This window comes from Lotus japonicus, chromosome 2 (assembly GCF_012489685.1).
Source record: "Lotus japonicus ecotype B-129 chromosome 2, LjGifu_v1.2".
Taxonomy (NCBI): Eukaryota; Viridiplantae; Streptophyta; class Magnoliopsida; order Fabales; family Fabaceae; genus Lotus; species Lotus japonicus.
Genome location: NC_080042.1, coordinates 32,549,759 through 32,575,255, shown reverse-complemented (window position 1 = coordinate 32,575,255; position 25,497 = coordinate 32,549,759). Strand labels below are relative to the sequence as shown.

Here is a 25,497-nt window from a genome sequence, read left to right as displayed (position 1 = left end):
GTTTGAAAAGGGGGTGCAAGAGACTTGTGCTAAGTATTCTGATATACAGTCCTCCAAAAGAAAGTAGGTCAGCTCAAAACAGCCCGAAGACCTCCTAATCCGACCAACTCCCTGTGACTCCCGTCAAGAGAACCACACAAAAAGCTATAGGTCGGGGACCTACCCTGCCCCAAAATGAGAAAAACTGAAGATCAGAGCCACGACGCTACTCCTACCCTAATCCCGACTATAGGAGTACTACACACCACTCCCAACTACGCGTCACCATGATCGTCGTCTGAATCTAAATCCAAGACAATCACGTCAATGACGGCATCGGTCCTCGCAGTGGGTCCCACGGGTACTGTACCCGAACCCAAGCCAGCAGCAGCCGCGACGGTGGGTGAGCTAGACTCAGATGAAGCACCTCCTACAGGCAACTCCTCTGAAGGGTCCTCCTCGTCCTCAGATGAAGGTGGCGGTACCACAACTCCAGGGCCACAATGCACGCCTGGTGGTAGGTTGAAGCTAACCGTGTGGCGTCTCAAGACTCCTTGCGTCAGGTTCTCCATTCGGTCCACGTGGTCCTCCATTATTCGCCCCGTGTAAATGGCTCGGTGACCTGCGGGGTCGACCACCCAAGAGCCCGGGGTGTCGGTATCAAGCAACTCAAATCTGGTCCCCCCCGTAGGGACGACCATCTCGAACCAGTCGGACATCGACATCATCTGACAAAAAGAGCATACATAGCCCCCCATACACAGGTAGCACGCGCAAGGGTCAACTCAAAGAATTACATAATAGTACAGCAAATAGGCAAAAATTAAGTAGTAGCCACATAGGCTTAATTATGAATAACAACATTATAAACTGTATATCCTGCCAAATAAATAAATAACGGTTGCAAGCAATTAACATGTCTCAAAACAACAATAACAAGTAGCAAACACATCCAATAACTAAATCAACATGAATGGTGCATGAAATGCATATGCAAAGGAACAAGATTCATTCCGGAGGGATGGGCACCAACGAGTCAGCCCTAACACCAGCCACGGTGGGACCATTTCTGCTCGGGTGTCTCTTATACCAAACAAAGTGTAGTCAGATCAGCAGTAAACCCGCAGGCCTGCCATTTCCGTCTGCTACCAAGAATCACCGCAGTGTTCTTACATGGAAATCCGGGTCTTATGACCATTTTTGAAATCCAACGAGGTCCGGCATCCCACCGTGTATTAACCTCAATGAGTGCATGAATGCAAGTGGTTAGCCAAACAACGTCTCCGACCTCACTCGTCACGTCGTCACGTGTTCTAGCTAACTAATTGTCTCTAAAAAGAATACCCTAAGGTAAATGTCGATTCTGCGACAAAAGACAATTAATTATAAAAATATCTCATGATGATTTCTCGAATCATCCGACTCATCTCCATCCGATGGTCAAAAACTGCTCAGCGAGCAAAAAGTACTAATGTACTGGGAAACTACCCGTTTCCCGGCTTATCTTCAAGATAGCCCAATAACAAATCAGCTCATCGAGCGAAAGAGCATCAACATACTCATAAACTTATTAATTTTCCTGACTTATCCTTGAGATAGTCGAACCACAAAACTGCTTCTCGAGCAAAGAGTATCAACATACTCGGAAACTCATCAAGTTTCCCCAAACTTGGACTCGGCGACACTTCTCATTTTCCAAAAACTAATATTCATGTCTTAAGCTCTTAATTGAATTTGTAATCATTAATCAAAGGTTTAGAGGTTGTTTAATGTCTTATGAATTTTCCTTGTGAAATAGCTCCCATTTAGTTTTATCTCAAATCTTATAAGTTTCAAAAGATCCCATGATCCCAAATAATTCCCAGAGAAGGTCTCGATCCATCAAAACAATATCAAGGGTCCGAACCTCGGTCCGTCCCATCAAACTTCCTCAAAAACTCACAATAAAGTCTGGCATAACATCCCGTTATCCTCACTCTGCCGAATAACAAATATATGTGTACTTGCATATTCAAAACAGTACAATCCAACAGTCATGGCACATATATCAACACATTGAGGAGTAACCATTTAGCACTTAGCATATAGGGAAAATATCACACATCCTAGATTAACCAGGTTGCATTTAGCATGTGAATCAACCTCAACAACAATCAAGCAATAAAAGATTATCAATTGTCAGCCGTAGCCTCAGAAAACGTTTTTCCCAGTCAAACACAATCAAGTGCATAAACAGTAAATCAAGTCGAATTCGTCGACACCAAAATCATTATCTACTATTCAGTGAGTAGCCCTCACCTGTTGGTTTTCCAGGGTGTTCTTCCAAGTTTCCTTCACAATCCTCCTCTTGAACTTCACAAAGTTCTTCAAACGAACCTTAGGACAAATTCACAGAAATCAAGCACAATGAGTCAGAAACTCAGCAAACACTACGCACTAGGATTACACGAAACATTACAAACTCCGAAGTACGACAATCTAACGCGTTAAGACAAGTTTTCGAAAAACGAAATTTCCTCCCCCCTTGATGGAGCTCTCGGCCACTTTTCATAAATAGGTGGGTCGATTTTTCTTCGATCAAACTTGGTTCCTAGGTTATCATTAGCCGTAACTAAGACGGTTCTAAGCTAAGAAAAATTTTCGGATCAAAAATTGTCGCAGGGGTATTTTGGTCATTATTTTCAGCTCAGAATTTCAAAACTGGATTTTCGGAAAACAAATTGGATGGGGACGTCAACAACGACGTTTATGACAACTAATCCTACTAGCACTAAGCTAAGTCGTGAATTTTTAACGTAAAGAACGAAACTTTACCCAGAAATGGCTCCCGCGGCATTTCGGCGACATTCGGCAAAATGTAATCCGCTAAACACGCTCAGAAGCATGCAGGGAATAAGTTTAGACACTTAAATCAGCTTATTTGGAAAGTTTTACAAAAAGCTCAAAACTTTGAGCACAGAAAGACATAGAAGAAGTCGACAGAAACGACGATCAGAAGAGAGATATGGTAATCCTACCTCGAAGTCTTCGATTAGCAACGATCGGAGCAGCAAACGGGCAAGAATTGGCGAAAATCAAAATCCTCCTCCTCTCTTGGAAGCTCGCGGGTTCAAGGGAAGAAATGGGTAAGTTTTTTGAAATTTTTTTCATTTTCCCGCTATTTATAGTTTTTGGAAAATTTGGAAAAATGACAATTCCGCGATTCCGATTTTTCCTGCGTAATCCTCGAAGAATTCTAAGATAGGTTTTGGCGACAGAATTCCAGAACTCAAAACAGGTTTCTTGGAATTTAATCAAACGATCAAAAGTCGGTGTAAATCGGTTTACCCGAAAAACTACTTTTTGCAGTTGATGTCGGATGAGAAAACTTTGTTCTGAAGAAAGATTCAGAACATCAAGAGAAAAGGGCACATGTGTGTGGAATCTTCGTTTGAATCTCCGAATAGAAAAAGTCTTCATCGTCCGTTGATTTTAGGGTTTCTGAACTACCAGGGTTTCGGTTTCGGCAAACTTCCGAGTATTGGAATTTGGCGTTCGTACATTCCAGGGTTTCGTATCGAAACGCTTGTTATGGAAAGGAATAAGAGAAAGTCTTATATTCCTCTTGAAGATCTTTGGAATTTATTCCCATAGTGTTCCAAGGGTGGAATTAATCTTTCCCTAAGGTTCTTGTCCTAGGTTTAAGCGAGTACTAATCGTGCTATAACTTTTATCGACTTTGTTACAATCCTTAGCTTTTTCCTGAACTTTCTCCTTCAAAAATTTATCCCATTCAATAAACACTTGTTCAGGTTTTCCTTTCACGTTACATTAAATTAATCGTGAAAAGGAATTTTATTCGATTTATTCCAAACTTAAAAACTTGGGTCTCACATTACTACCCTCCAAAAAGAAAGTTTCGTCCTCGAAACTTAAGGTTCAGCAAAACGTTCCGGATACTGTTCCTTAATCTTTTCCTTCAGCTCCCATGTTGCATCACCAGTGTCCTTGTTCCATCTAACTTTCACCAACACAATCTTTTTTCCCCTCAACTGTTTATTCCTTGTGTCACCAATGCTAATTGGCGGCGTCTCGAACGACAAGTCATCCTTCAACTCGAGGTCATCAAGTTCGATAACATGCATCGGATCCGCAATATACTTCCTCAGTTGCGACACATGAAACACATCGTGAATGTTGGATAGAAATGGTGGTAGTGCAATCTAATAAGCAACTGGTCCTATACGACGAGTAATCTGGTAAGGTCCAATAAACTTTGGCGTAAGTTTCTTCTACTTAATCGCTCGTCCAACCCCTGTAGTCCGTGTAACTCGCAGAAATACATGATCTCCTTCTTCAAATTCTAGAGGTCTTCGCCTCTGATCGGCATAACTTTTCTGTCTACTTTGAGAAGTCTTCATTTTCTCTCTGATCTGTTTAATCTTCTCTGTTGTCTGTTGCAGAAGTTCTGGTCCAACTAACAAATTCTCCCCATCTTGATACCAACACAATGGTGTTCGACACTTGCGGCCATACAACGCTTCATACGGTGCCATACCTATGCTCGTATGAAAACTGTTGTTGTAAGTGAACTCAATCAATGGCAATAGATTATCCCAACTACCTTTGTTGTCTAACACGCAAGCTCGTAGCAAATCCTCCAATGATTGGATAGTTCTCTCAGTCTGTCCATCAGTCTGTGGGTGGTAAGCAGAACTCAATCTCAACCTTGTTCCCAATGCCTCCTGAAGAGCTCCCCAAAAATGTGAAGTAAATTTTGGGTCTCGGTCAGAAACAATACTAGTCGGTACCCCATGAAGGCGTACGATCTCAGCTATGTAAATCTCCGACAGTTTCTCCACATTGTAGGTAGTTCTCACAGGTATAAAATGAGCCGACTTGGTTAATCGATCCACTACTACCCAAATCGAATCATATCCTTTCTGAGTTCTTGGCAAAGCTACGATAAAATCCATCGATATGTTGTCCCATTTCCATTCTGGTACATCCAAACTTTGTAACATACCCGAAGGTTTCTGATGTTCCACTTTCGCTTTCTGACATGTTAAACACGCAGCTACATACTCGGCCACTTGCCTCTTCATTCCTGGCCACCAAAAATTCATCTTCAAGTCTTGGTACATCTTTTTCATTCCAGGATGAATGCTCAACTTGCTCTTGTGACCTTTGTCCATAATCAACCTCCTCAAATCAGGGTTGTTAGGTACGCAAACTCTATCCTTACACCGCAGGATATTGTCATTTCCTACCTTGAATTCTGGGTCCTTACCCTGAATTACCAAGTTCCTCTTCCCGAGTAGAAATTCATCTTGTAACTGTTGGTCTCGGATTTCTTCCATCAATCCATTTGCGATCCTGATCATACCGAACTTCATTTTTCCCTCGGATGATCTCACGTCTAAGCACAAATCTCTGAATTGCTCCAGCAATTGCAGCTCTTTAATCATCATTGACGAGATATGCATCTTCCTACTCAAGGCATCGACAACAACATTAGCCTTTCCAGGATGATATTGTAGAGTAAATTCATAATCCTTGATGAATTTCATCCATCTTCACTGTCTCATGTTCAGCTCCTTCTGGTCAAACAGATATTTCAAACTCTTATGATCACTGAATATAGTGAAAGTGCATCCATATAAGTAATGTCTCCAGATTTTCAGTGCAAATATGATCGCATCTAACTCTAGGTCATGGGTTGGATAATTCTTCTCGTGAGTCTTCAATTGTCGAGAAGCATAAGCTACAAATTTCCGATGTTGCATCAGCACACATCCCAAACCTTGATGCGAAGCATCACAATAAACCTCATACGGTTCCTCTGGTTATGGCAGAACTAGTACAGGTGACGTTGTCAAACGTTCCTTCATCGTCTGAAAACTTGTTTCACAAGCTTCGGTCCATGCAAAAGGTTGATCCTTCCTCGTAAGTTGAGTCAAAGGTCCAACAATCTTGGCAAAGTTCTCGATGAAACGACGATAGTATCCCGCCAAACCAACAAAACTCCTGATTTCCGTCACAGTCTTTGGCTGTTCCCAAGCCAATACTGTCTCTACCTTTGCTGGATCCACAACTATACCTTCCTTAGAGATTACATGACCTAAGAATTTCACTTCTTCAAGCCAAAATTCACACTTGGAAGGGTTAGTGTACAGCTTCTTCTCCCTCAGCACTTGCAGAACTTGGCGCAGGTGTTCCTCATGGTCCTTAGCATCCTTTGAGTAAATCAGAATGTCGTCGATAAACACTACGACGAATCGATCTAAGAATTCATGGAAAGTCCTGTTCATGTAGTCCATAAAAATAGCAGGTGCATTTGTCACTCCAAATGGCATCACCAAATACTCATAGTGTCCATAGCGAGTTCTGAATGCAGTCTTCTGTATATCCTCAGTCTTCAGGTCTATCTTTGAAAATACAGCAGCTCCTCGAAGTTGATCCATCAAATCATCAATTCTAGGCAACGGATACCTATTCTTGACGGTTGCTTTGTTAAGTTGTCGGTAATCAACACACAATCTAGATCTTCCATCCTTCTTCTTCACCAATAAAACTGGCGCTCCCTAGGGCGAAACACTTGGACGAATAAATCCTTTAGACAAAAGATCTTCGATCTGAGACTTTAATTCCACTAACTCTGCAGGTGCCATACGATATGGTGCAATCGAAATTGGCCCTGTTCCTGGTACGATGTCAATAGCAAATTCGATGTCGCGTACAAGCGGCAATCCAGGTACATCATCAGGAAATACATCTGTGAAGTCTCACAATTGGAATACCATCCACATTCGGGTTTCCTTTACCCTCTAGGTTCAGCAATGAAGAATACTCCTGAGATCCCTCGTTCAAAGAAACGCTAATATGGTTCGCCGATAGATACTCGAAAAGATCCGAGTCAGGAAAAACCACTCTCTTTCGGTTGCAGTCCAAAAGACAATGATAGTGAGATAACCAATCCATCCCTAGGATAAAATCTAAGTTCTTGAGAGTTATGCATACTAGGTTAGCATAAAAGACTCTATCTATATATGTCACCGGACAGTACATGCATGCAGCATTAGCAAGTAGGGTCTTAGCAGGTGTAGTGACTATAAGATCAAAGCTCAAAGCAGTAACAGGCAGTTTCAGTCTGGTCACGCACTCCCTAGAAATAAACGAATGCGTTGCACCGGAATCGAAAAGTACAGTTAGGAGATTACCGTCAATCTCGCAATTCCCTCTGATCAGACCATCAACTCCTTCAGCCTCTTCACCATCCATGGTGTAAACTTTTGCTTTGGCAGCAGGACGCTTCCCTCTAGCAGTGTTGACAGACGGTTCAGTCTTGGGTGCCCTACACTGACTAGCAGTGTGCCCAAACTTGTCACAGTTAAAGCACTTAGGCCTCGCGTCTGTACACGCATTAGCATAGTGCCCCAGCTTTCCGCACTTGAAACAGTTCACATTTCTGTTCACAGCCTGATCTCCAGAACCACCAGCAGTACCAGCCATAGGTCTGTAAGATCCTGAGGTAAACCCTCTTCCAGCAGGACTTTGATATGGTTTCTTGTTCTGAAATCTCCCTTTTCCTTGGTAATTTTGAGAACCCGATCTCACCGGTCCTCCAACTCCAGCACGGTTCAACCTCTTATTCTTCATCAATTCAACTTCTGTAGCTTTCTCAACAAGCGACTGAAAACGCATGATTCCCAGTGGCCTCACAGAATCTTCAATATCCGGCCTCAGTCCATTGACAAAACGCTTACACATGTAGTGTTCATCCACATGATCATGGAAAAATTGGAAATGCTTAGCCAAGGACTCCAACTTAGCAGCAAATTCAGGTACAGACATGCTCCCTTGGCGAAGTGTCAGGAACTGTGCCTCTCGCTCATCCGGAGCACTAGTTGGAAAATAATTCACCAGAAATGCAGTTCGGAAAGAATTCCAGTTGATTTCTTCATTGTTGGCTTCCATAATTCCCCTGGCGCCTCTCCACCAGTACTCAGCATCACCCAGCAGCAGATAAGTAGCCATGCCAACCTTGGCACCTTCAGCAGTTTGCAAAACACCGAATATCTTCTCAATTTCCTGGATCCAGAGATCCGCTTTGTCAGGGTCAGTACCACCCGAGAACTTTGGTGGATCTTGTCTCCTGAAATCATTTAGTCCCTTATTCTGATCCAGAGTTATTTCCCTCTGACGCTGATGCTGATCACGTGCTTCCTCAGCCGCACGTCTCAAAGCATTTTCATTTGCCTGGGCAGTCACAAATTGGGCCATAGTGGCCATCATCTCCGCTAGTTGGTTAGTGTTCACCATGTTCTGTTAAGTCAAACAAACAGTTAGTACTCATCATAAGATAGCATCTAACATAACTATACAATATGATTAAGCAATAACTTCAATCAATTCTAAGCGAAAAATCGCTTGCAGACAATCAATTTTCACTCTTTGCAGAGTCACACAACCTAGCACAGAAGATCTATTCCCCAAAGACTCCCGAAAGACTCAACAAAGTTCTGATACCACAAATGTAACACCCCGATTTCGGTGGTGTCACTTTAGTAACCAAAAGAAAAATAAAAGCGGAAAAAAACGTGAATATTTTTTTTTCGATATTTGTTTTAAGTAAATGAAAGACTTGTCGAATTTAAAGACGTATCGATGAAAGATAAACAAGACTAATATACAATATATATACACTCCCCACAGTAACCGGTAAGCCACGTCACGAGTAACCTCCAGTGACGGAAAGTAGTGCCTGACGGCAAATATGTACAACACAAAATATAAGGTCAGTATTCTGATATACAGTCCTCCAAAAGAAAGTAGGTCAGCTCAAAACAGCCCGAAGACCTCCTAATCCGACCAACTCCCTGTGACTCCCGTCAAGAGAACCACACAAAAAACTATAGGTCGGGGACCTACCCTGCCCCAAAATGAGAAAAACTGAAGATCAGAGCCACGACGCTACTCCTACCCTAATCCCGACTATAGGAGTACTACACACCACTCCTAACTACGCGTCACCATGATCATCGTCTGAATCTGAATCCAAGACGATCACGTCAATGACGACATCGGTCCTCGCAGTGGGTCCCACGGGTACTGTACCCGAACCCAAGACAGCAGCAGCCGCGACGGTGGGTGAGCTAGACTCAGATGAAGCACCTCCTACAGGCAACTCCTCTGAAGGGTCCTCCTCGTCCTCAGATGAAGGTGGCGGTACCACAACTCCAGGGCCACAATGCACGCCTGGTGGTAGGTTGAAGCTAACCGTGTGGCGTCTCAAGACTCCTTGCGTCAGGTTCCCCATTCGTTCCACGTGGTCCTCCATTATTCGCCCCGTGTAAATGGCTCGGTAACCTGCGGGGTCGACCACCCAAGAGCCCGGGGTGTCGGTGATGACCCTGTATTAGTAGTGTTTTTAGGGTCATTTCTTTGGTTGTTTTGAGTCTTTTTGTTGAGTCTCATGTAGTGTTTCATGCATTCTCATGCATTTTTATTCTTTTCTTTAGTCTTTATTTTGTTTTGGTAATTTAGTAGTTTTATAGGTAGTTTTCTTGCATTGTAAGTAAAGTTTAGGACTTGCATGGTTTTGTTGTGTTTTATGAAGGACCTCTTGTGCTAATGAGCTCTTGGAGCTTCTAGAATCTTCCTTGACTTGTTGGTTAGGTTTGGAGAGCAGAAACTGAAGGAGAAAGAAGGCCTAGAAGCATGGAATTGATGAAGAACTTAAAGAGGATTGAAAAGAGGAGTTTTAGAAGCCAAAAAGTCCTTTTCAGGCGAGCTTAAGCGCCTAGGCGCTGGGAATGGGCGCCTAGGCGCCAATAGGGTCAGAGGCATGTTTTTTTCAACATGCAATTGGCGCTCAGGCGCTCTGAATTGGCGCCTGAGCGCCCAGTTTCGTTCATTTTGCCTATAAATAAGGCTTAGGCCAATTTCTTTGATACATTTGGACATTTTACTCATTTTTTGATCAAGTTTGAGAGCTGAGGAGAACTTTGGGGCCAAGGGAGGCTTCCAACTTGTATTTCTTCTCAGGTTTTCTTTACATTTCCATTATGAATTCACTAGCCATGAGTGGCTAGTTTACTTTTTGCTTTGGGTTAAGAGATTCTATGAAATTTTAGTTTGTAAATCCTATCTCTATGCATGAGTCTTGATTCAATCTTGTATTTCAATTCCTTATTGCATGTTTAGCTTTGGTGCACCTTTGCTATAGGCTAGATTATAATCAAATGGAAGTTTGTTATGATTTAGGGACATGAATTGGAATAGATCCTTCTATACTTGCTTCTAGGAATAGAGTGAGGGTAGGGTTTTGTTGGCCTGAATATACATGCTTATTTACCTCTTATGAATGTTTAAGTACACAAGGAATTGGGCTTATCTTTCAATTTGAGAGAATTACTTTTGTGAGGAATCAACTAGTAAGTACATAGGCTATAACAACAAGAGTTAAATCAAGGTTTCACATGCATAGGATAGGTGGACTAAAATGGATTAGATGATCAACAACCCAAGGCAATTTTCCATCATTTGTTATTTACAACGTTTTCAACATTGCTCTTCTGCAAATCTTTTGTCTAAATCAACCAAAATCAATTTCTAAATTTTACTGTTTTAAGAACTTGCAAACTTTAGGCTTAAATCAACAATTCTCACTCACAATCTCTGTGGTTCGATATTTTAAAACCCGAAGGTATTCGTACACTTGCGAATTGACCAACAGTCGGTATCAAGCAACTCAAATCTAGTCCCCCCCGTAGGGACGACCATCTCGAACCAGTCGGACATCGACATCATCTGACAAAAAGGGCATACATAGCCCCCCATACACAGGTAGCACGCGCAAGGGTCAACTCAAAGAATTACATAATAGTACATCAAATAGGCAAAAATTAAGTAGTAGCCACATAGGCTTAATTATGAATAACAACATTATAAACTGTATATCCTGCCAAATAAATAAATAACGGTTGCAAGCAATTAACATGTCTCAAAACAACAATAACAAGTAGCAAACACATCCAATAACTAAATCAGCATGAATGGTGCATGAAATGCATATGCAAAGGAACAAGATGCATTCCGGAGGGATGGGCACCAACGAATCAGCCCTAACACCAGCCACGGTGGGACCATTTCTGCTCGGGTGTCTCTTATACCAAACAAAGTGTAGTCAGATCAGCAGTAAACCCGCAGGCCTGCCATTTCCGTCTGCTACCAAGAATCACCGTAGTGTTCTTACATGGAAATCCGGGTTTTATGACCATTTTTGGAATCCAACGAGGTCCGGCATCCCACCGTGTATTAACCTCAATGAGTGCATGAATGCAAGTGGTTAGCCAAACAACGTCTCCGACCTCACTCGTCACGTCGTCACGTGTTCTAGCTAACTAATTGTCTCTAAAAAGAATACCCTAAGGTAAATGTCGATTCTGCGACAAAAGACAATTAATTATAAAAATATCTCATGATGATTTCTCGAATCATCCGACTCATCTCCATCCGATGGTCAAAAACTGCTCAGCGAGCAAAAAGTACCAATGTACTGGGAAACTACCCGTTTCCCGGCTTATCTTCAAGATAGCCCAATAACAAATCAGCTCATCGAGCGAAAGAGCATCAACATACTCAGAAACTTATTAATTTTCCTGACTTATCCTTGAGATAGTCGAACAACAAAACTGCTTCTCGAGCAAAGAGTATCAACATACTCGGAAACTCATCAAGTTTCCCCAAACTTGGACTCGGCGACACTTCTCATTTTCCAAAAACTAATATTCATGTCTTAAGCTCTTAATTGAATTTGTAATCATTAATCAAAGGTTTAGAGGTTGTTTAATGTCTTATGAATTTTCCTTGTGAAATAGCTCCCATTTAGTTTTATCTCAAATCTTACAAGTTTCAAAAGATCCCATGATCCCAAATAATTCCTAGAGAAGGTCTCGATCAATCAAAACAATATCAAGGGTCCGAACCTCGGTCCGTCGCATCAAACTTCCTCAAAAACTCACAATAAAGTCTGGCATAAGAGCCCGTTATCCTCACTCTGCCGAATAACAGATGTAACACCCCGATTTCGGTGGCGTCACTTTAGTAACCAAAATAAACTTAATGCGGAAAAACGTGAAATATTTTTTTTTGATAATAACTAAGACAAGACTGAATTAAATAAAAGCCAAGAGCGAAAAGTAATGGAACTAATATACAGTATATAAACAGCCCCCGCTGTAGTAGTAACCTCGTCACGAGTAAACCTCCAGTGACGGAAAGAAAAGTGTAACGCCCGAAGGCAAAAGGTACAATCCACAAGAAAGGTCAAGTGTCCGCAACACCATCCCTCAAAACTGAGAATAAGCTGGCCCATCGGCCTGAAGCAAGACCTCCTAAGTCCAACCAACTCTCTGTGATTCTCGTAAAGAACCACACAAAAAGCTATAGGTGGGAAACTACCCTGTCCCCAAAGAAAACAAATGATGTTCAGAGCTAAGACTCTACTCCTACACTAATCCCATCTCGAGGAGCTCACACCAGCACTAAAACCTACATGCTAGCGTGATCGTCGCCCGAATCTGAATCCAGAACGACCTAGTCTATGTACACCATCCGTCCTCCTCTCGCTACCGCGATACGCTCCAGTTCCCGCATCTCAACCCTAGTTCCTCCCGAAGGATGAACCATCATGAATCAGCCCGCCAAAGATATCTGACAAAGGGCGTTTGTTCGCCAAAGCACACACAGAAGACGCGAGGGTCAACTCCAAAGAATTATGTAAATAATAGCACCAATAGATATAAATAAGATAATAGCCACTTAGGCTTATAACTAGGGATAACATCCTAGGGTTGCATATTTCCACAAAGAATATAACGACTGTAAATCACAGTTAACATGCATCAAGTACAACTAACAAGTATCAAACACACTCATCAACTATGTCAGTATGCATGTTGCATGAAATGATATGCAGGTTAACCCAGTCAACCAATATGCAATCCGGAACGGATGGACATCAACGGATCAGCCCTTCACCAGCCACGGTGGTGCCATTTCGGCCCGCGTGCCTCTTACACCACACAAAGGTAGTCAGATCAGCCGTAACCCGTAGGTCTGCCATTTCGGTCTGCTACAAGAGACGTTTACAAACGCTCTTTCACGGAAATCCGGGTCTTATGATCATTTTGGAATCCGACGAGGTCCAGAGTACGTCCTGTGTTAATACCCCATTAATGTTGCATGAATGCAGGATGATTAGTCAACCAACGTCTCCGATCTCACTCGACACGTCGCCACGTGTTCTAGGTAAATTAAAGTCTCTAAAAGCTTACCCTAAGGTAAAGTCGATTCTGCGACAAAATACAATAATCATAAAATGAGTGCAACCACTCACGATGACTCTTCGGGTCATCAATGCTCTCACGAAGTCTCACGCTTCAGTGAAGTTTCATGCTCTCACAAGGTCTCACGCCTCAGTGGAGTTCCATGCTTTCCACAAGGTCTCACGCCTCAGTGGAGTATCCCGCATTCACAAGGTCTCACGCCTCAGTGAAGCTTCATGCTGTTCACGAGGTCTCACGCCTCAGTGAAGGTCCATGCTTTCCACAAGGTCTCACGCCTCAGTGGAGTATCACGCATTCACAAGGTCTCACGCCTCAGTGAAGCTTCTCGGCTCATCCCTTGGATGGCTAACAAACTGCTCAACGAGCGAAGGAGTACCAACATGCTCAGAACTTACCAAACTCCTCAACACTTGGATCCGACGACACTCCTCGCTTTTCCAAAACTATGATTTGACTTCCAATGCCTTCCTTCGAGGTTGTTATCATTACTTAAAGATTTTGAGGTTATTTAAGGTCTTATGAATTGGAAGTCTTATACATTTGCAGGATCTCCAAATCCCAAGTCGCTTCCAGAGGATGTCTCGATCCACTAAACAAAATTAAGGCCCGAACCTCGTTCGTCCTATCAAACTTTCTCAAAACTCTCAAAATAAAATCGGCATGACCTGCCCGCTATTCTCACCATTCAGAATCTCAGATTCCAGTACAGAGCATATTTAAATCATCACAATCAACAACATGTCATATATCAATAAATCGCATCATAAACACTTAGCACTTAGCATATAAAGCATGCACCACACATCCTAGATTACCCACATAGCACATAGCATGTAAGACAATCTCAAAAACATTCAGTAGATGAATCATCTACATTGTCAGCCGAAGCCTCAGAAAACATTTTCCAATCACACACAATTCCAGTGCATAAACAGTAAACAATGTCGAAACATCGACCCTAAGCATTAACTAGAGATTCAGTGAGAAGCCCTCACCTGTAGATTCTCCAGGATTATCTTCTAACTCTTCCTCACAAGCAAAGCGTTGCTCCTCAGGAAATTCCTCAAAAGTTCCTTTAAAGCAAAGTCACAGAAATACTATCAGAATCTATCGAAAACTAAGCTATCGATACTTACTAAGGTTACACGAAGTAATCTATACTCTAAGGTACGATAATCTAGCGCGAAAGACAAGTTTTCGGAAAAGGAAATTTTCCTCCTCCCCCTTAATAGGGCTCGGCCACTTTAGGTAATTATGGGGCTCGATTTTTCTTCGATCAAACTTGGTTCCTATGCTATCATTAGCCGTAACTAAGGGTATTCTGAACTCGGAAAAATTATCGGATCGAAAACTGTCGCAGGGGTATTTTGGTCATGATTTTTAACTTAGAAATTTCAAAACTGAAATCCCAAAAACCAAATTTTGCAGGGACGTTACTAACGACGTTTATGACAACTAATCCTACTAACACTAAGCTAAGGCGATAATTTTTAGCCTAAAGGTTGAAGCTTTACCTCAAAAACTCCAAAAATGGGTATTTAAGGCTAAAATTGATTCCGGCGGAATTCCGGCGACATAACGGAAAATCTAATCCGGCAGAAGTGATCTTGGGCACATATAGAAGAAGTTTAGAATCAGAAATGAAAGATTCAGGATAGTTTTGCAAAAACCCATAAACTATCCGCTCGGAAAACTCTACAGAAAAGCTATGGAAAAAGCGATCAGAGGTAAGGATTAGCGACTATACCTCGACACCTTGAAGTAGCAACTGATTGATCGACGATCAAGCAAGGATTGAACAAAATCTCTTCTCCTCCTCTCCTTAGCAAACTCGCGGCCTCCTTGGGAAGAAATGGGTAGTTTTTGTGTTTTTTTCTCATTTCTTGGCTATATATAGAGGTTGGCAAAACGCGGTAAAATGAAAGTTTCGCGAATCTGATTTTTCCGGCGTCATTCTCCGTGAATTCTAAGATAGGTTTTGGCGAAAGAATTCCAAAACTAAAATGAGGTCTCTTTGTATTTTTGGCAACTAAAGCATAGTCGGTATAAAACTATTTTACCCGATAAGTTGCTTTTTGCATCGAATGGCGGAAAAGAAAACTTCCTTCGGAAGAAAGATTGAAATCATCAAGAGAAATGGGTGTACGCGTGTAGAATATTCATTTGAAGCTCTGAATAGATAAAGTCTTCATTGTCGAGAAATTCTAGGGTTTTGAAATACCAGGGATTCGGTTTCGGCAAACTTCCGATGATTGGAATCGGACGTTCGTAGATCCTAGAGTTTCGCCTCGAAACGATTGTGATATATGGAAAAAGAGAAGTTCTAACATTTCTCTGAAGATTTTTGGAATTAACTTCCGTCGTGCCTAAAAGTGAAAATTAGCTATATACTAGGGTTTCTGACCTAGGTTAAGCGTATAACGATCGTACTATAACTTTTATCGATCATGATGTAATCCTTTGACTTTTCCTGAACTTTCTCCTTCATAAATTTATTTCATTTGGTAAACTCTAGTTCAGGTTTCCCTTCACAATACATCAACCCTAATCATAAATGGAAATCTCTTCCACTGATCCTAAGCTTAAAATCTTGGGTCTTACATAACAGATATATGTGTACTTGCATATTCAAAACAGTACAATCCAACAGTCATGACACATATATCAACACATTGAGGAGTAACCATTTAGCACTTAGCATATAGGGCAAATATCACACATCCTAGATTAACCAGGTAGCATTTAGCATGTGAATCAAGCTCAACAACAATCAAGCAATAAAAGATTATCAATTGTTAGCCGTAGCCTCAGAAAACGTTTTTCCCAGTCAAACACAATCAAGTGCATAAACAGTAAATCAAGTCGAATTCGTCGACACCTAAATCATTATCTAGAATTCAGTGAATAGCCCTCACCTGTTGGTTTTCCAGGGTATTCTTCCAAGTTTCCTTCACAATCCTCCTCTTGAACTTCACAAAGTTCTTCAAACGAACCTTAGGACAAATTCACAGAAATCAAGCACAATGAGTCAGAAACTCAGCAAACACTACGCACTAGGGTTACACGAAACATTACAAACTCCGAAGTACGACAATTTAACGCGTTAAGACAAGTTTTCGAAAAACGAAATTTCCTCCCCCCTTGATGGAGCTCTCGGCCACTTTTCATAAATAGGTGGGTCGATTTTTCTTCGATCAAACTTGGTTCCTAGGTTATCATTAGCCGTAACTAAGACGGTTCTAAGCTCAGAAAAATTTTCGGATCAAAAACTGTCGCAGGGGTATTTTGGTCATTATTTTCAGCTCAAAATTTCAAAACTGGATTTTTGAAAAACAAATTGGATGGGGACGTCAACAACGACGTTTATGACAACTAATCCTACTAGCACTAAGCTAAGTCGTGAATTTTTAACGTAAAGAACGAAACTTTACCCAGAAATGGGTTTTTCCAACAGAAATGGATCCCAGCGGCATTTCGGCGACATTCGGCAAAATGTAATCCGCTAAACACGCCTAGGAGCATGCAGGGAATAAGTTTAGACACTGAAATCAGCTTATTTGGATAGTTTTACAAAAAGCTCAAAACTTTGAGCACAGAAAGACATAGAAGAAGTCGACAGAAACGACGATCAGAAGAGAGATATGGTAATCCTACCTCGAAGTCTTCGATTAGCAACGATCGGTGCAGCAAACGGGCAAGAAACGGCGAAAATCAAAATCCTCATCCTCTCTTGGAAGCTCGCGGGTTCAAGGGAAGAAATGGGTAAGTTTTTTGAAATTTTTTCATTTTCCTGCTATTCATAGTTTTGGAAAATTTGGAAAAATGACAATTCCGCGATTCCGATTTTTCCTGCGTATTCCTCGGAGAATTCTAAGATAGGTACTGGCAACAGAATTCCAGAACTCAAAACAGGTTTCTTGGAATTTAATCAAACAATCAGAAGTCGGTGTAAATCGGTTTACCCGAAAAACTACTTTTTGCAGTTGATGTCGGATGAGAAAACTTTGTTCTGAAGAAAGATTCAGAACATCAAGAGTATTAGGGTTGAAGCTCCGAATAGAAAAAGTCTTCATCGTCCGTTGATTTTAGGGTTTCTGAACTACCAGGGTTTCGGTTTCGGTAAACTTCCGAGTATTGGAATTTGGCGTTAGTACATTCCAGGGTTTCGTATCGAAACGCTTGTTATGGAAAGGAATAAGAGAAAGTCTTATATTCCTCTTGAAGATTTTTGGAATTTATTCCCATAGTGTTCCAAGGGTGGAATTAATCTTTCCCTAAGGTCCTTGTCCTAGGTTTAAGCGAGTACTAATCGTGCTATAACTTTTATCGACTTTGTTACAATCCTTAGCTTTTACCTGAACTTTCTCCTTCACAAATTTATCCCATTCAATAAACACTTGTTCAGGTTTTCCTTTCACGTTACATTAAATTAATCGTGAAAAGGAATTTTATTCGATTTATTCCAAACTTAAAAACTTGGGTCTCACAATCCACCACCGTTGCCACGATTCCCACCACGACCCTTAAAGTTGTGGGATCGAGAACGATTGGAGGACCGACAATCAGAGCTCTGAGAAGAGGCATCAGAAGGTCGCGGCTGAGTAGCAACATAGGCAGTAGGAGGCTCAACAGGTTTCATCTTAGCCATACCGGCTTCTTCCAAGGTGAGCATGGAGCGAGCCTGATGAAACGAGGGGAGTGGATTGCTCTGGCGAATCAAAGTGGCGACACCCTTATAAGCATCAGTGAGGCCGGAGATGAGCTGCAATACTAGACGATGGTTGTTCACAGGAGCCCCGACATCACGGAGCTGATCAGAAAGCGTCTTCAGACGCTGACAGTAGGTGGCGACGGTCGGAAAAGCCTCCATGCGAACAACAGAAAACTCCTGCTCTAGGGTAACTGCACGGGCGTTCTGATTATCATGAAATCGATCCGCTAAACGCGTCCAAGCACTGAGAGCAGTGGAGTCAAGCTCCATGATGGTGGTCATCAGGTCAACAGAAATGGTGGAAAAAATCCACTGAAGGACCGTGGCATCCAAAGTGGCCCACTGCTCATAAGTAGGGTCAGTGACTAGCGGAGGAGGCTTGTCCGCACCAGGGACAATGTGATGCAGAACCCGATGGGAACGGGCATGAATGCGAAAAAGCTCCGCCCAAGTGCCATAGCGGTCAGTGCCCATGTCAAGCCTAATAGGAATGTTATTCCTAATGTTCGAAACAGCAAGCGCCGGGTGAAAATCAGACTTGGCCGGCGTGGTAAGAGGAGCCACTGGGGGGACCACCGTAGGAGTGGTGACGGTCTCAGGGGTGCTGTCCGATGAGGCTTGAGAAGTCATTGTGAGGAGTTTGGCCAAAAGTGAAGGAAAAAAAGGTTTTTTTTTTTGTGTTTTGAGGGTCCGGTCTAGGAGAACCGGTTCGGTCTGGACGACCCGGTGCTGGCGGTTCGCGTGAACGAAGAAAACAAACGGACACGGATGCAAGGAGACGGGTCGGGTCTCCTGTATGGATAGCTGCTGGATCTACACACAAACACGGAGGGAAGGAGATCTGTGCTGGCGGCGCGCGGAAGGGTGGCCGAAGATGGGCGGCACGCGAGTGGCAGCGGTGGTGCGCGGTGACGGCGCGGGCAGAAAAGGCGCGCGTGCGCTGGGTACAGAGGAGCTCGCGGTTGTGAGGAGAAGCACCGGCGCGGTTGGCAGGCGGTGGCGACGGTACTGACAGGGCAGTGTTGAACGGCGGCTGTGCTGAGGGAAGAAGAAGAAGGATGCTGGGTTGGAAGAAGAACAGCAGTGGTGGAGAGTAAAAGAATAGGGGAAAGGGAAGAGTTATGTGGAAGCAATGGAGGAGGAGAGTGGCGCGGCGGCTGCAGTGGGCGGCGGCGGCTCAAGAGCCTGTGTGCGGAGGCGGTGCAATGATGGGAAGGGGGCACGGCCGTCAACGCAAAAACAATGGCTAGGGTTTGGATCACTTAAAAAACTCGTGATACCATGTAAGAGTGGAAGAGTATGGAAATAATTTGGTGCCTTTCATTGATCAATAGCAAGAGTAAATATACAGGTAAAGTCAACCTAGGAATAAATATAATTACAAGAAATTAGGCATAATTACAGGAAGAATATTTCCTATTCTATCACTTTTGTTTTCTTTTTGAGCAATGAATATTCATTACTTTTGTAAGGAATATTTTGGTTTGTAATTCAATTACTACGAGTAGCTAATTATATCTCTTCTCTCCGGTTTGCAGTAGGATATGATATGAACCCAAATTTATTATATATGCTATGTTATTCCGTTTTTTTACTGTTAATTATGATTCTCTTTTAAGTGCTTATTTCATATGACTTAATTAACCATAGTAGTAGTATTAAGGATTTAGGATTTTTTGTACTGGGTATGTTTCTATGTAACGTATTATGTGTGTGCTCGCACAAGAATTACAGGTGGACGGTAAACTCATTGATCTACTGCATTAGGAGGATAGATGAAGGACAAATTATAGATGACAACTTGATGCGTCGAGAGTCGAGATCGATGTGCACACCATTCTATTTTCAAAATATATTAGTGTTTTTTTACCTGCGTGTTGCACGAGAAATATGTCTATTGTATTTGATATGTCAATTAATACGTTAATTATTAAAAATTAAGTAAATGATGAAATAGAAGAGTCAAAAATGCTAAGTAAAGTGAACATAAAAACTTATCTTCTAAGCCTGATTTAGATTAACAGGAACTCGTTTCACATTCTTGATGAATATGAAGAAAATAGCACAAATCACAAATATAAGGAATTACCAACATATTAATCTTAAAAAAATGAATGTGATAGTAGCACAAATCAGGATTGTGAAAGATAAATCATAAAGTATGACATTATTGTGTTTATTCCAAGTCATCCAAGTTTGAGTCAATATTGACACTAAAAGTAATTTTCTGTCTGCATATTATATATAATCATTATATATAATCAGTAGCTCATTTTATTCAAGCTTGATATCATCTTCTAAAAAAAGCTTGATCTTATCTTGACATATTATTGATTATTTTTTGAACCGGACATATTATTGATTCTATTTATCCTTAATTGGCTAGACAGATAATTTATGTTTTTTTCCTTAAAAAAATAATTATTGTGTTTTTATTTCCTATTTCGTTTTTATTTTGTATATATTTCGAAATTTATATAATTTTATGCTTTTTATATTGTTATAAAAATTATATAGAATATCAATTTTAAAATTTTAATTGTTTTCGAAATAAAATGTGAATTACTTCAAATATATACAAAATAATTTTTTAAAGAAAATCAAAAAAAATATTGATGCTGTAATTTTTTAAAAAAATTAATATCTATTTGATTTAGAAAATAAAAAAAATAAAAAAAATAATGATGTTGTTAAATAAAAAAATTAATATTTATTTGCAAATCATACACCTTTTAAAACCCAATCAAATATTAAATAGATTGTAAAAAATTTATATAGCTATCTAACAAATTGACACGTGGGATTCAGGTTCCTAATTTTATGGTCGGTCTGTGTTCCGCATTTGTCAACAGAGGGTCTTTTATGAAGCTAGTTTGATGCTTCATGTGCTGTGTTTTTGTTCAGATTGATGCTTCGGAGTGCTAAATGTTGTTTTTCCCCTCCGCCTTTTTGCAACTTTGGTGTTAACGACAAATCTGATGATTCTTCCAGCTCTGTTCGTGAGGTGTTGCAAGGTGGAGTTATGGCCGAAGGCACGACACAACCGGTTGGACTGGGCGAGACCCTAGGGTCCCTCGCCCAGGAGCGCTAGCCCGGGGCGACGTACAAGCCAGGAAATTAGGCCTTCTCCCGGGAGGCCCAACTGGCCCATTAGGAGAAATTAGGGGTGCCAAGCCCAACCCCCGAATCTATAAATATGGGACGGTTACCGATTGTAAGGGACTCTTAGCTCATTTGAGAAATAAAAAGCTTGAAATTCAGTTACTTTCTCAGCGGTTACGCTCTAAACTCTCTCTAGATTCTCACATCATGATCCTTTTGCTATGGGTACCGTACCTCATCTCTATGTTCTTGGATAGAACATTTGGAGCCGTCTGTGGGGAACGGTAGACTTCGATTCCCGGACTACGTGGATTGTGATTTGGTGGAGAGAAGTTCGACTTTTTGCGTGATTCTCTTCGCTTTTTGGATTTTTGGTTTTAATTCTTGGTTCGCTTGTGAAATCTGATGGAGACGCGTTGTCGAAGACGCAACGGAGAGCAGGAGAGGCAGAGCGGTTCACCACCGCGTCGCGTGAGGTTCAGGCCACGACGCGAGCAGGTCCTACGCGACGAATCTGAGCAATTGACTCCTCCGCCACCTCCACCACCTCCACCTCCTCCTTCTCCAACACCTTCTTTGCCTTCTCCGCCGTCCTCACCGGAGCAACAGAGGTCACCAACACACTCGCCATGAGCCTCAGGGGAAGGAACACCGCCGCCACAGGCTCTGATCACCGGTCGAGATTGGAGGCGTCTGATCCGTAATGTTGATTACATACGGCAGCGGAACGATTACTTACAGGAGCAGTTAGAGTATTATCGTGTCGAGCAACAAGACGACGAAGAGCGTGAAGCCGAAGCCGTGGCGGAGTTTGAGCCGTTCTCAGCAGCGGTGAGGGAGGTGGCTATTCCGGACAACATGAAGAACATCGTTCTAGAAACGTATAGTGGCAAAGCCGATCCCAAGGAACACCTACTTTATTTCAACACGAAAATGGTAATTAGCGCCACTTCCGACACGGTGAAATGCAGGATGTTCCCATCAACATTCAAAGGTACGGCAATGGCTTGGTTTACGACATTACCTCGGGGATCCATCACAATTTTTCGAGACTTCTCATCGAAGTTCCTCGTCCAGTTCTCCGCGAGCAAAACCAAGCAGTACGTGAAACGATTCAACGCGGCATCTGTTAAAATTGAGGAGTCTGAACCACATGCCTGCGCGCGTGCTTTCAAGAACGGGCTGTAGCCAGGAAAGCTGAACAGTAAGTTGAGCCGTAAGACGGCTCCGTCGATGGCAGAGATCCGCGCGAGGGCAATCACTTACATTCTGGACGAGGAGGATGATGCTTTCAAAAGGAAACGTGCAAAAATGGAAAAGGAGGGAGATCAGAGGGATGCATCGTCGGAAGGCAAACAAAGTAAAGTAAAAGGAGAAGGTGGTAAGCAGCGAGATAAGAAGATAAAGTCAGGAGAGAGGGCTGCGAAGGAACCGTTATACCCTAGGAAGGAAAGCTTCAAGCGCTGTCGCCCAGATATCGTGATATCATCGATAGATTTTGAGGGGATCAAGACACATAAAGACGATCCTGTGGTAGTAATGGTAAGAATCAACATCTTTAATGTGCGAAGAGTTCTTTTGGACCAGGAAAGTTCTGCAGACATTATCTACGGCGATGCGTTCGATCAGTTGGGTTTGACGGAGAACGACTTGATGCCATACATTGGGACTCTGGTAGGTTTTTCAGGAGAGCAGGTCTGGGTACGTGGCTACCTGGATTTAGACACGGTTTTTGGTGTTGATGAAGATGCCAAGCTTCTGCGTGTAAGGTATTTGGTATTGCAGGTCGTGGCATCATACAATGTCATTATTGGACGGAACACGCTCAACCGTCTTTGCGCGGTGATTTCGACGGCTCACCTGGCGGTGAAGTATCCTCTAATCTGCGAGAAAGGTGGGAAAAATAGCGGTTGATCAGAGGAGAGCAAGGGAGTGCTATAACAACTGCCTTAGTTTGTATGGAAAGAAGGGGGCCGACGAGGGGCACAGGTGCCACGAGATTGAGGTCTTAGAGGGCGAACAAGATGACCCGAACGTGCATGATTAGGTGCGAAATGGACCAGGAAGGTTGGTGCAAATGATCGATTGAAAGATAGAAAGGTTGAGGAACAGCCAAGGTCAGAGAAGGCCAGATGACAGGACAGGAAGGGACGAACAATTCACGGATGCACATGCAGAGGAGCGCTGGGAGAACGTGATAGAAGGTCAGCAGAGGCGTGCTCGCAATCGAGCCCAGGCTCACGACCAATCAAGAAACGCGCCTGGAAAAGCTAGTAGAGGACAATTTTGACCTCTTTAGTTGGAGTCAGAAGGATGTGACCCTTTGGGGGCTGCCAAGATTCAGGAAGCCGACTCTCTTTGGGACGGGCCAAGAAGAAAGAAAGGAAAACGGGACAGTGGTGTGAAGAACGGATCAGATTAGTTTTCAGCGCGGTGGCGGCGAACGAAGTGGTCACAAGGCACTTGAGCGACCTCGAGAAAAGCCAAAGGTGGGAAAAGGAGCCCGGGTGCCGCCGCACGGGTAAGGGAAAAGGAAAAGCAGGATATTGGAAACCAGTAGGGGTGGCAATTGTTAAACCTAGGGCAGCTAGGCGCCGCAAGAAGAAAGGTAAGGTAGGGGAAGTCCCGCGCTACTGTGGGGCGAGCTGGCGAAGGGATCAACCCCGCAATGACTGAAGGTATGAAAAACGATAGAAAGGGGGGGCGAGGTTTGAATAGCGTTTTAAATCTAAAACTCGACTCACTTGAGATTTAAACAAATCTCTTCAAACACCATAGATAAAAGTGCTAAGATAAGAGTTAAGGAAAGCACACAAATGATTTTATCCTGGTTCACTTGATAAATCCCTCAAGCTAATCCAGTCCACCCGTTAAGGTGATTTCTTCCTTCTTAGAATGAAGGCAATCCACTAATCAGAGTTTGTTACAACTGCACTTGCTACCTGCAAAGTGACAAACAATACACTGACTTAGCTATCACTAAGATTCACTCTGTTAGTCTTCTCAAGGATCCGACCAACCTTGGTCTCCTTAAGGAAAATCAAACAATTGTTTGAAGGTTTGGGTTTACACAGAAATGCTTTTTAGAAAGCTAATAGTAAACACAATTAGTACAATGTGAAGAAAGATTGATTTGAGAGAATATTTGAATTTCGCGTGAGCTTCAACAAAGTTTCTTCGAGCGGCATCTTTCATCTTCAGCCTCTTTATATACTCCAAGGAATTAGGTTTGGAAGTTTGCATGGAATGCAACCGTTGGAGGGCAGATATGGGTTTTCCAGGTTCTGTTCTGGCTGAATAAGTTAGGTAAGGTCGTCAGGAATGGTACAATTGCTTTTGTACTTTGGATAGTGACATGACCTTTATCCTAGTTGACTTCTGATCAGAGTGATGCTTCATATTGGAACTTGTGAAGCTTGGTGATCAGAGTCAGAAGGAAGCTTGGATCCTCTGACCTTTGTACCTTCTGGTCTGGACTCTGAGAAGAAGTACTTGGTCTTCAGAGCCAGCTTACTCTTGGACTTCAGAATCTTAACTACTTAGCTTCTTGACGTTCAGAGCTTCTGGACCTTTAGAGCTTCGGATCCTTCAGAGCTTCTGATTCTTTAGAGCTTCTGATCCTTCAGAGCTTCTAGTGAGCTGAATCCATATCAGAGCTTTATAATCTTCTGATCATCTGAAGCTTAATCTACTGTTCAGATTGAACATAGTAAGTGCGAAAGCGTTGCGGAGGTTACTCTTTGAGCATTGTGCTTCTGAATTATGTGAAATAAAACCAGAGTCATGGCCTGTCATTAGAACACTCAGAAAACAACGTTAGAGTACCATAATTGTTCATACACAATAGTTAACATGTAATCATCAAAACATAGAGTTGTACTACTAGATCAAAACTTGATCTTACAATCTCCCCCTTTTTGATGATGACAAAACCAAGTATTTTGATGAACAATTCTTAAAACCTACAGAGATTTGTTACAACTGCACTTGAAACCTACAAGTGACTAACAATACACTGACTTAGCTCACACAAAGATTCACTCTCTTAGTCTTCTCTAGGATCCGATCAACCTTGATCTCCTAAAGGTAAACTAAACAACTGTTTAAAGAATATTGTTTACAAAGAAGTTGCTTCTAAAAAGCTTGTAGTAAACACAATGAATTCGATGAAGAAAGATTGCTTAGAAGATTTGAATATTGCTTGCGCGTATAATTTTCTTCTCACAGCATCTTTTAGTCTTCAGCCTCTATATATACTCCAAGGATTAGGGTTTGAACATTGCATGGGAATGCTACCGTTGGAGGGCAGATCTGGGATTTCCAGCTTCTGCTGTGGCTGAGAAAGTTAGGTTAGGTCGTCAGGATAGTACACTT

The 25,497-nt window shown here is 42.2% G+C and overlaps 2 protein-coding genes across 2 annotated transcripts; one reads left to right on the top strand and one right to left on the bottom strand.

Annotated features, from left to right (window-relative positions):
* Positions 1-17,793: 17,793 nt before the first annotated feature.
* On the bottom strand, positions 17,794-18,651 carry LOC130736350 (uncharacterized). The gene has a single exon (XM_057588186.1). It carries the CDS (start codon positions 18,649-18,651, stop codon positions 17,794-17,796), a length of 858 nt encoding a protein of 285 aa, XP_057444169.1.
* Positions 18,652-22,356: 3,705 nt separating this feature from the next.
* Positions 22,357-23,037, top strand: LOC130736349 (uncharacterized). The gene has a single exon (XM_057588185.1). The coding sequence runs from the start codon at positions 22,357-22,359 to the stop codon at positions 23,035-23,037; it is 681 nt and encodes a 226-aa protein (XP_057444168.1).
* The last annotated feature ends 2,460 nt before the right edge of the window (positions 23,038-25,497 follow it).

What these genes read in the sequence shown, in the direction of transcription:
- LOC130736350 (XM_057588186.1), bottom strand. Translation starts at nt 18,651, where the DNA reads ATGACTTCTCAAGCCTCATCGGACAGCACCCCTGAGACCGTCACCACT.
- LOC130736349 (XM_057588185.1), top strand. Translation starts at nt 22,357, where the DNA reads ATGGCAGAGATCCGCGCGAGGGCAATCACTTACATTCTGGACGAGGAG.